The sequence below is a fragment of the Sesamum indicum genome, linkage group LG3 (assembly GCF_000512975.1).
Source record: "Sesamum indicum cultivar Zhongzhi No. 13 linkage group LG3, S_indicum_v1.0, whole genome shotgun sequence".
In the NCBI taxonomy this organism is placed as follows: domain Eukaryota; kingdom Viridiplantae; phylum Streptophyta; class Magnoliopsida; order Lamiales; family Pedaliaceae; genus Sesamum; species Sesamum indicum.
The window spans coordinates 20,595,805-20,606,809 of NC_026147.1; the positions used below are offsets into that span (position 1 = coordinate 20,595,805).

Sequence of the window (11,005 nt, forward strand, 5' to 3'; positions counted from 1 at the left end):
TCTCCCCTCCTATTTATTTTTTTCTTGATGTTTTCTGTCTCAAAAAAACCTCATCTGTGAAAATAAATGGTTTGTTGGATTAATTTATAAAGTCGAAGTTTATTAAATCAAGTAGGTGGTTCTACAGCCTTAGAATCTCAATCATTACTTAATTTTCTCCAACTCGTCATTTTTCAAATTTTATGTTAATTGCTCGTGGTAGTAATAGCAATCGTCGAAATAATTAGGGATTAGTCGTATTACACATTTTGGCCATTACTAATCAAGTTATTTGGATGCCAAAAGGCAAAGATTTAATACCTCGGGCACAAGAGCTGTCCCAAAGCGAGCAGTACGTGTAGGATAGACGCAATCATACATGTCAGCACCTAATGCACTGCAAACTACAATATCCAGAGGATAGCCAACACCCTGGTGTATTAGCAACCAAGATATAATCAGAACTGCAACAGCAGGGAAATATATTGCTGAATATATATATGATAGCATATTATCAAAACTAAGCTGTACCATGACATATCGTGGTTTATCTTCTGGTAATGCAGCTGTGCACTGGGCAACGACACGCCAAAATGAATCTTTATCTTCACCTCCTGCAAGACCACCAATAGCATAGCTGTCACAAGAATAAATTAGTTATTTCAGATAGTTCAGAAACATAAGCCACATATTAATTAGTCTTTCATATTGACTATTCACTCTCAGCTAAATCGTGACAACATTTGAAGAAAACTCGAATATGAATAAAAGCATAGCAAGGTTTTTTTCTAAGAGTAGATGATAGTGGCTGAGATGATTTGTATAAGTGACTCGCAATGTGGTGAGGATAGACTGGGTTGAGACCAGGGAGATAGGTGATATAGGCTTACTATAGATGATTCATGTCGGTTAGAACGTAAGGGTTATATTTACAAGTATAGCTTTTTTTCCCTGTCAGATTGCCTTATTTCAGGAAAGAACATAAGAGTTCAGATATGTGTTTGGTTGTTGCTAACTAATCTTCTGATTCAACTTGGACCAACAACATTTAGGGCTAAAAAGAATATTTTGCATATCACGCTGAAGATAAATAGACATACCCAGGCAAATCACGGTCCACTAATCCTTTGACACATATATCCCTGTCATAAATTAATTGCAAAAGGAATTAATTATGTAAAAGCATGCAAACATCTAAGCACATTAGAGGCAGAGTTAAACATGAACAGATTTATATTCTAATTTCTTACCTTAAGACTGGATCCAATCCACCTTGCACAATTCCAAATAAATTCTGATCATGGGGTCTCTTGTGTGCTGATGTAGACATTAACATTCTAATAAATGTTAGTGACTAAGTGCTTAATGGAAAAGGCAGCATTCAGACTGATATAAGTTAATTTTACCCAGTTTCCTTCCATTATTCTACTTATTTCAATCCGGAATACAAGTATAAGAAGAATCTAAAAGTTATACACAAGCATCATGGTATCAATCTACATTCAACTGTCAACAGTGCCTAGCAATCAAGCTAATTCTTTGTACTAATTCAATTGCCATCTACTGAAACACTGTATACAAATACAAGCAAGGCATGATATAATTTCGTTAACCTCAAGTAAAAAGAAACTTTCTCACTGGGTGAGGCAGTTTGTAATCATTAAGTATGTATGTCTGTGTTACCGGGAAATTACCTGCTATGCACCTATCTATCCAACGAAGAGTGCGATACATAGCCTCTTCAATCCGTGGACCTGTGATAGTGGTCTTCACAACATCATCAAGGGCCATAATAATATCAGCTCCTATCCGGTTCTGCAACAGTAGAGGGTAAACCACATGAGCCAAGAAGATACTGGAGATGCCACTGAATTAACAAGCCAAGCTGCACATAAAATGATGCACAGAAGTAAAAGTCTATTTACTTGACAAATAAATGATCAGTCACAAACGCACTAATGAATTCATAACAAGAGTCATCAAACACACTTTAAAAAATAAAAGTAAAGAATCACATGAAAGCATCCAAAAGAAAAAACATCTATGCTGCAGCCACAGAAATTAGAAATATCAGGTCAACCTGCTCAAAGCACCAATCTCTCATCGGACTCAATAATGATGTTATGAAGTTCCTGTAATATAGTTAATTAGATCAGGAAGGTGGAAGCAGTCTCCTGGCCAGAACGAGTCTGTTGGAAATAAGACATTATTGACTAAGTCAATATTTCATATGAGATGCAAAAGTGACTTCTAATTTATCCTCTCCAGTTGATATTTGAACATCTGAATATTCCATTTGCAGTCTATAATCAGATAGTTGTTCAATCAAAATTTTCAGCAATCTTTTACTTGTCTTAAGCTGTGATGACGTAAAACAAGGACAATGAATCTAGGTTCCATGCTAGCATTTTTCCTTTCTCTCCTACTTTTAGCACTCATATTTGGCAAATTAAATCTTCGTAGATTCTAAAAGCCTTTCTTGTTTATAATCAGCTCTTATATCTAGAAACCTTTATCATCCAAAATCATTAACGAATAGAAACCCAGACTTCAGCTCTCTCTTGTTCTGATATTTCTTGCATTTTCTAGGTAACAATTTTGGTAGCTTAAAGGAAAATCTAAAAGATTAAGATCAATTCCCAATACTCGAGATAGAAAAACTATCTGTGCTTGTAGAATTCATGAAAAATACCAGTTGGCATCAAGGTTCCTGAAGCAGGGATCTCAAAGGTACTTAAACTCTGAACGAGAGTGATTGTGTTTGACTGTGTGTAATATGAGGCACGTCAACTAGGCAACAGATCAATTCATAAAAACTTTTAGGACACATACAGACACACAAATTATATACATACATATAGACATATGTTTCACCATCGGTAATCACCTGTTATGCCTGTTATCAATGCAATTACAAAGAGAGATTTTATTGTCTGGATGCAGAATACATCTAGTGAACACATGATAGTGCGAACAAGACAAAATTATAACATGATCAAATGATTTCTCATTCACAAGCTGAACATAGTGGAACTTAAGAGCATGGACATGCCCACATTTCAGATGCTAGAATTAATTGTTGAAGGGAACAAATCGTCTTACCTGTATTTGTATTGACTCTTCTGGAGTAAGTAGCATGGGCTTCCCATCAACTGGTGACTGCAAAAGCAAACATGAACATATGAATGAGCCACTAACTAAAGGCAAACAGATGCAACAGGTGCTCTATCCCATTGATAGTTGAAGCAATCAGAACAACCAAAGAACTAATTTAAACAATAGAAAGAGCAACGTTGCAGCTCTTTATAGCTCCACTTGTTTTGTTTGAGGGGGTGATTCTCTTTCCAGTGCTGTCAATGCTGAGCATGTGGGGACTGTGGACAGTTAGGCCGGACAGCAAATTGATTTCAAAGGTTATCCAGCAAATAATTCAAACGAGGAAATGATATAAAGAAGTAGATGAGTGGATGATCTTAGAAAAGAAATAAGCTTGAAATTTCTACAAGTCTGGAACAAAACCAGAGAACTTCTTGGAGAATGTTAATTGAGTCTCACTATTGAAGTCGCAAAAATTGCAACAGTACACTTCTTCCAGCAATATTCTAAATCAAAAAACATAATAATATATTTATAGACTCTTGAAGCCTAATGCCACTAGGAATCAAATATGAAGGACCATTAGGAAAGGAAACCCCTATGAAACTTTTAAATTTCTCATAACCCCAGTTAATGTAATTACCAAAATAGCCATGAAGTTTTCGACTGCAGTATAATGCTCTTAATTGATATTTTCAGATTATTTCCCTTGTTTTCCGCTTACACAGAAAATTATTAGAGGTTGAGATCCATAAGCAGAGAGAGTTAAGGGTATGCATGAGAACAGTGTTTGCATGCCTTTCCTATATAACCTTGTAGATGATGAGCATTTCCGGAAGTGTTAAAAGGTAATACAACTCATCTTCCATTTACTGATTTATGAAAATAGAATCTTTATTTTCAAGAGAAATGATGAGCCTAACAGAATAAAAAGTATGTGACCCACACGATCATTCATTTCAATTGGTCATTAATGATTGAATTCAGATTTATGCAAAAACAAAAGCTGAAGGAGTACCTGAAATGTTACACCCTTCTCCGTAATGTCGGCCAAATGCAACAAGGAGACCTACCAGCATTAAGAAGTCATTTCCATGGCACATTATCCCCTCAAGCTATTAAAAGAAAATCTTACATGATATGACTGAAGCAGTTAGTTGCATTCAAAAACCAGTAGTGATCCAGTTTAGAAATAATTTGATAGACGACTTGTAGGCATATGACACACGAAAAAAATGAGACAAAAATACTTGTAGATAAATCCCAGGATTACATTATAGAAGTACATATCAAAAAGACAAAAGAGGGCAAAAGATCTTAAAGAGCAGCAGTAATAGTTTATTAGAACTCATTTAAAATCCTATTAAGGTGTAAGACAAGAAGAGCATGCCGGTGTCAAGAAGCAAGAGAAGAGGCAAAATATTCTGTAGAAACTTGGACAATGAGGTTTCTATTTAAGTACCAGTCAAAGTCCAAGACTCAGGATCTATCTTTGTTGAATTGCTCCAGTACATATCTAATGAGCTGGTTACTTTCACAACTCCAGTAAAGTAAATTTCTTTCTTTTTCTCTAATTTCTTTTTCTTTTGTTTTTATGTGCAATAACAAGAGATTGTCTGACACCACTTGCAGTGCCACTTGCATTCAGCATAAATTGATGAAATTAAACGACACTACCAACAAACGATGATCTCATTCAGGGGAAGCATAGTATATCAAATAATTGACTACAAGAAACAGAATTACGAGGTCTCAACTCAGATCTGGATAGCCAGAAGGTATTTCAACTTTAATGTAATAAAACAATGAGGTAACATATAAAGCATTATAAAATTGTTTAAGTATCACAATGATGTTGTGCATATGTACTAATTCAAGGTTCTTCAATTGAAATGTCTCGGACAAACGGCAAAACTATCAGAGAGAGACAGTGATACACGTGTATGTACAGCACCAAATTCTGGGCTGGGGGTTATTGTACTTCAAGACATTGGTCTGGTCGTGGAGCGCAGACACAGATACACATGAAAAAAAATATTTGTTTAGCCAATAAAGTGATGATAAGACTACCATTTGAAAGCCACCAGAGTCAGTGAGCAATGCCCTAGGCCAATTCATAAATTTGTGGAGGCCCCCCAACTCATCAATGAGCTCAGAGGTAGGACGGAGAGCCAGGTGGTATGTGTTTCCAAGAATTATTTGGCACCCAATTTCCTCGAGCTGACTAGTTGTCAAACCCTTTATTGTACCTGTAACAAAGAAATTTAAAACTATCAGCAGAAAAGATTAAAATGCTGCATCAACTTGTTCATAAACAAGAAAATAGATAAAGTAACACAGTCTTCATAAGGCATGGTGAAATGAGGACAAAGTAACCGGACCACCCTGTTTGCTTACTTCCATATGCATTATGGCTGGAGATGGTCATTGGAAGTGCTCGCAGTTATGGTTTCAATAACATCAACCGTACACGGTACACCTAATCAAGGAGAGACGAGCTAACTTTGACGCATGCAACAAATAAATGATTACTTTCCTTATGTCATATAATGCAAATATAACGATTACCTTCCCTAATCACCAATGAAGGTGTCTTTATTTATCATTTTAGAGACATGAAAGAAACAAAATGGATAGATTTATACAGCTATAGCAAAGCAACATTAATTACTGAATTTTCTAACCTTGTGTACCAACGGGCATAAATAAAGGTGTCTGGCACACAAAGTGAGGAAGTGTAAGTTGAGCTGCCCGAGCACGATTGAACCTCCCAAGAATCTGTGACAGGAAATATAAGACAAGCATCTAAGCTAGGCAATAACCCGTAAAGTCAGGGAATGCAACTAAGGTTGATCTAGAATTTGATAGAGCATATTATATAGGATTAGAAATGTGTACAACAGAGGATTCATCTTAATTGAAAAATAAAACTTCTTCTGAGCACCATGATATGTATCACATGATACAATTATGCTGCAAATCTTCTTGCTTTCTAAATTTTCTTCCATATAAGTCGCTGTGATTTCAACATTGCTCATATCCTCATGTGAATGGTAATGAAGAGAGCAGTTCAAGGTTCACATTCTCCGACTGTCTAATGCAATACTATAAACATTTGTCTTTTGTTATATTAATATAAGAATGCATGATGTAGTACAAAGAGTAAGATATACCTCAAAACGAAGAGCCATGTATTACAATTTTGAATTGCTCAAACCTAAACTGCACAAGAATAAGAGGAAAATGCATTTCTTTAAATCCTTAAAATATGTTGTTTGAATGTAGTGACATCAACAATATCATTGAAAATAGTCATATAAGAGCATTCATAACCACCAAAAAACAAAAAAAGAAAAATAAAAACAAAAGAGGATTATGATTAAAACTGCCCATTAAGCATCATTATAGCATAAAAACAAAAAGGTTTAAAAGGGAATCAGTTTACTAATTTTGATGGAGAAGGTAGGAGGCGAACATTAAAATTAAACCATCTTGGATTCCGAATCAGATTTGGCATACTAATATCTAGGCCAGGAAATTCTTCAAAAAGAAACCAAGATGTTACTCAGTACCTGGGATGGCAAATACGTGGGTTGAATCGTGAATCCAATACAAAGGAATGTATAGTATATTCTACTGGTGGATTTCCTGAAAACAATGGAAATTTACTAAGACCATTAACTCCTCAGAGGTCCTTTCATCATTCTAACTCTCCCTTCACCAGTAAAGCAACCAATTTAGCAGCAGAAAGCCCAACCAATCAAACAGTCTGCACTTATATCTAGTCACCTAATTATCAGTCATTGGTATCTGGCAGTTTTACTTTCTGGCAGGGAACTAATACAGAAGTGCAACCACCTTTCATTGTGAATTTGCACCAACTTAAAAAGAAACTAAATTAAATTTTACATCCAAGACCCACAGCCACCTACAGGCACAACTTAGAAAGACGAAGAAAAAAACTCTCATGCACTCTTTTGTAGCGCCTGAACATCTCCCTCCAGACAACCTTTGAGCCGAGAATATTCCGTTTTTTTTTCTTTTTCCTCTAGTTATCTTTTTACTTTTCTCTTTGGAAAATAGACGTAAAGCATCTTGTACCACACAGAACAAGAATATCAGTTCCCCGCAAACGCCCACGCTCTCAATGATATTCCACCAGGTTCAAACAACAATAATCCTCAGGACAAACTACGTTCATATCTCCAAAATAAACACATTATTTGCAAAAAATACGCAATCAAACTGAGTTACGAACACATTAATAGCTGCCAGAACTAGCAAAGCAACAAACACTACGTACATACGTATGTATATATATACGATACCAAAAAAGAAAAAGAAAAACTATAACGCGTACAACAGACTGCGGCTGAGATCTCCCTGCAGCGTATCTCCGAGGCAGCCGAAAGAGGAATGCTAAATTCAGGGAGCGGACTACGTTGGCGTCCAAGCGGCGGAGGGCTCCAGGTCCAGGTTTTAGCTTACAGTTAGTGATAGGGTTTTACACAGTTAGTCGTCAACGTCGAATCCGTTGACCAGGTCAGAAATACTCAATTCGGCAAGTCCTACTTGCACATTGGATTTCATATTGTACTGTAATTTTTGTACTTTTTAAGGTTTAACGTTGTCGTTTCACAATTTAAATTAGTTTTGGGTCATTATTTGTGTTCTATCCAACGTGTGAGCATTAATTTTATTTGTATATAAATTTGTTATGATTTATTATTTTATAATTTCTAACTATTTTAATATATTGAATGAAATAATATATTATTTAATTATTTAATTTATTAAAAATATTAATAAAAACACAATTTGAGTTATAGAATGATGCAATTCATGTTTTTTTATCTTATATTTACACACACGGATTTAAAGTTATGAATTTTAATTTTTTTTCGACAGTATTTTCAAATTTATTCGAATAGTTTTAAAATTTAAAGTATTTTAAATATTTCAACTTTAAATCTGAATTATGTATTTTAATATACTGTAATAATATAATTGACTAGTTAGAAATATTTGATATTAATATTGAGTATATTGATACTTATAATTAAATTTCATGATGTAATCGTAATATTAAAAAAAAATATCATCTCGCAAAACACTTGAACCATTTTCTTCTTTTTTTTAATTAAATACAAAATAATAAAACCTTTTATCTATTAACATCAAATCAAATTCCTGAATAGTAATTTTTTTGGGAAAGGAAAATTTCATTTAAAAAAAAATTGCATAAGAAGAATCCAAAGCCCCATAAATCATCTATTATGCCACCTGCCAAGCTATCATCCAACTTTTATTGAATAGCCATCCACAAGACAAGACCAAGATGTTCCTTGGAATTCTTAATTCCAAATATTCCACATTGGCCGGAACATAATTGGTTGTCATGTAAATACTGTAGACTTGAATAGTCCTTCTAGAGAGAAGGATTATAATCAATAATTGTACATTTTTTCGGGGCACTGGAGTTAAAGATTTCAAATTCCCAACAGCAAATAATATCAATTTTTTCTGGAGTTTTATTACTAATTTGATGAGATGCGATCTCCAGAGATCAGATATCGTCCGGGCTTGGAATATGGGAAATGAGCTTGGGTCCTATACAAAAAACACATGTCGAATTTAATTTGCGTGAGCATTTCGATATTTAAGTTAAATTATTAATACAAAGTAGATCATGTATCAAAGTAAATAGTAGATAAAAGCTTGGAGATATTGCTAGCATTAATGATGCCAGATCAAATATTGACAAAAATTTAAAGATTAGATAAAAGAATCACTCATCAATTACCATGTGCAAATTAAAATGACTTCCAATATATACAAATATATTTTATTTTTAAAACCTCTTAACATAAGTTTTACATACAGTATATGAAATCCATAAACAATTTAGGTAAAAAACATAATTTACCAACTTTTTGTTCAAAAATTCTAATATTTAATAAATATTGTTAACTTTTAACTTTTTAGACTTTTCTTTAACTCTTAAAATAAAAAAAAATACTGACTTAGGTTTTTTTTTATATATTTTTAAATTGGATACGTTTTATAAAATTTATTCATAATTTTAATCTTTTTTAATTACTAAAAAAAGAGACTGTTTATTTTAAAATAAGTAATATATTATTATTTTCTTCACACAAAAAATAAATTTCTATATTCATATAAGATAATTACCATATCAACACAAAAAAATACAGAAAAGTTTCTTTTTTCGTTTTAAAAGAAATTAATTTGATAATTATACAAACTTAAGGAATTATAGTTATAAAATCAAATTTGTTGACCAATTTACCCCCCAAAATAATCAAAAAATTCTGTCATATTTTCAACGAAAAATGATAAATAAACTAAATTGAGACAAAAATTAAAGTATAAATATGTTAAAGTTAAAAAATAAATTTAAAAGGCTAAAATAATTATAAACAAAAATTTAAAAGATCAAATATAACATTTATCTAAAAAATTATATATAATTATCAACAGTGAAATGATCTGTTAAAATTACATCATGAATTCAAATCAGGACACAATTCCCAACATGTAACATGAAATTATTATGAGGAGGGGACCACGACCTCGTAAACTTAGGTTGGCATCAATTATTAATTTAATTAGATTTTAAATAAAGAAATAAAATAAAAAAGGATTTGTCTGTATTTCTATATTCCCCGCTGAACGTGGCTCTCATAACGGTAAATCAGAACCCCTTTCCCTCTCCTAATAATTAATTAATTAATGCAGCAACGGTCCGCAGAATCTCACACGTGGAGCCATCTCTACCTTTTATTCAACTACGCGACAACATAGGCGGTCCTGATCTCTTCCCACCGAATACACCCCCCTAAACCCTACTCCTCTGTTGCTGAGTTGTCTACCAATGGTTAGGCCACTACTCATTTTCTTCTCTTCCCTCAAACCGACTTTATTATACTTCCAATAATGCCCTTATTCCCTTTTCTTTTACTTCAATGTCCTAATCTTTTTAGATACTTTTCTATAATTGATTTTTTTAAATATAGTATTTAAAGAAATATTTTTTCTAATTTAATTAAATATATATTGAATTAAAATATGATTTTGTATTTAAATTATAATAAAATTCTCTAAAATTTGATATAATTACAACGTTCGTTCATTGTTCGAAAACTCAGCAATATCTCATTATATTTGACGAAATTATATAATTTTTTAGAGGGATGTCAAAGAATCTTCATATTATCCTTATTTTTTTAATTTTATTTTTTAAAAAATTGTAAAAAAAAGTTAACAATGTGAAATTTTTCTTCTTGCCCTTTTAGTTAATAGAAAAAATAAATACTTTCTAAATAATTAAATTATAATATGTAGTTCATAAGGGCACTATGGTCAGTTCATTATAAAATAAATAAAAATTTAACTAAAACTAATGAAATTGGGTAGTTATTGAACGAAAAAGTTAAAATCGAAGGTATTAGTAATTTTTCGAATAACAAATGTATCTGTAATTATGTTAAATTTCATGAGAAATCTTTGTAGTTTATATTTCGATTTATAAAAAGACAAATATTGTTTATTTTTTGAAAACTAAAATTTTTTATTGTATTCCATTTCTATATCAAATCTAAAACAAACAAATTATTAATAATAATTAAATTTGTCACTCCTCTACTATATATATACGCACACACATGAGAATAGCAATCGCCAAGCTTCAATTACTCCCACCGCTCTGCTTTTCTCTCAACACTACGCACAGTCAACTTCCCACACACAAAAGCTCCTACCTAGAGAACCACCAGAGCATTCCACAATGGCCAAGTCCTCCAGAGTAATGGCGCTTCTGATCTTCGCATTGGTGGCTGGATCCGCCTTTGCTCAGGCTCCGGCAGCCACGCCCAAGGCTGCTCCGGCAGCCGCCCCCGTGGCGGGGCCC

The 11,005-nt window shown here is 33.1% G+C and overlaps 2 protein-coding genes across 3 annotated transcripts in view; one reads left to right on the plus strand and one right to left on the minus strand.

Annotated features, from left to right (window-relative positions):
- The window catches only part of LOC105158977 (queuine tRNA-ribosyltransferase catalytic subunit 1), a 10,215-nt gene extending 2,547 nt beyond the window's left edge, over nucleotides 1–7,668 (minus strand). Inside the window, exons 1-11 of one of the 2 annotated variants that reach the window (XM_011075907.2) lie at nucleotides 7,436–7,668; nucleotides 6,249–6,297; nucleotides 5,760–5,853; nucleotides 5,146–5,324; nucleotides 4,094–4,144; nucleotides 3,082–3,138; nucleotides 1,674–1,794; nucleotides 1,230–1,296; nucleotides 1,080–1,121; nucleotides 511–616; nucleotides 301–411 (exon numbers count right to left, since the gene is read on the minus strand). In XM_011075907.2, coding sequence (XP_011074209.1) covers nucleotides 301–411; nucleotides 511–616; nucleotides 1,080–1,121; nucleotides 1,230–1,296; nucleotides 1,674–1,794; nucleotides 3,082–3,138; nucleotides 4,094–4,144; nucleotides 5,146–5,324; nucleotides 5,760–5,853; nucleotides 6,249–6,266 — 846 coding nt within the window. In that variant the 5' untranslated portion in view covers nucleotides 6,267–6,297; nucleotides 7,436–7,668. Of the gene's footprint in view, nucleotides 1–300; nucleotides 412–510; nucleotides 617–1,079; nucleotides 1,122–1,229; nucleotides 1,297–1,673; nucleotides 1,795–3,081; nucleotides 3,139–4,093; nucleotides 4,145–5,145; nucleotides 5,325–5,472; nucleotides 5,555–5,759; nucleotides 5,854–6,248; nucleotides 6,298–7,435 lie in introns of those variants that run through there. The other variant, XM_011075908.2, reaches the window with a different exon arrangement.
- The window catches only part of LOC105158978 (classical arabinogalactan protein 10-like), a gene marked incomplete in the record, with an annotated part of 576 nt that continues 323 nt past the window's right edge, over nucleotides 10,753–11,005 (plus strand). The window contains 1 exon segment of the mRNA XM_020692828.1: nucleotides 10,753–10,992. Within this exon segment, the coding sequence (XP_020548487.1) occupies nucleotides 10,883–10,992 (110 nt within the window).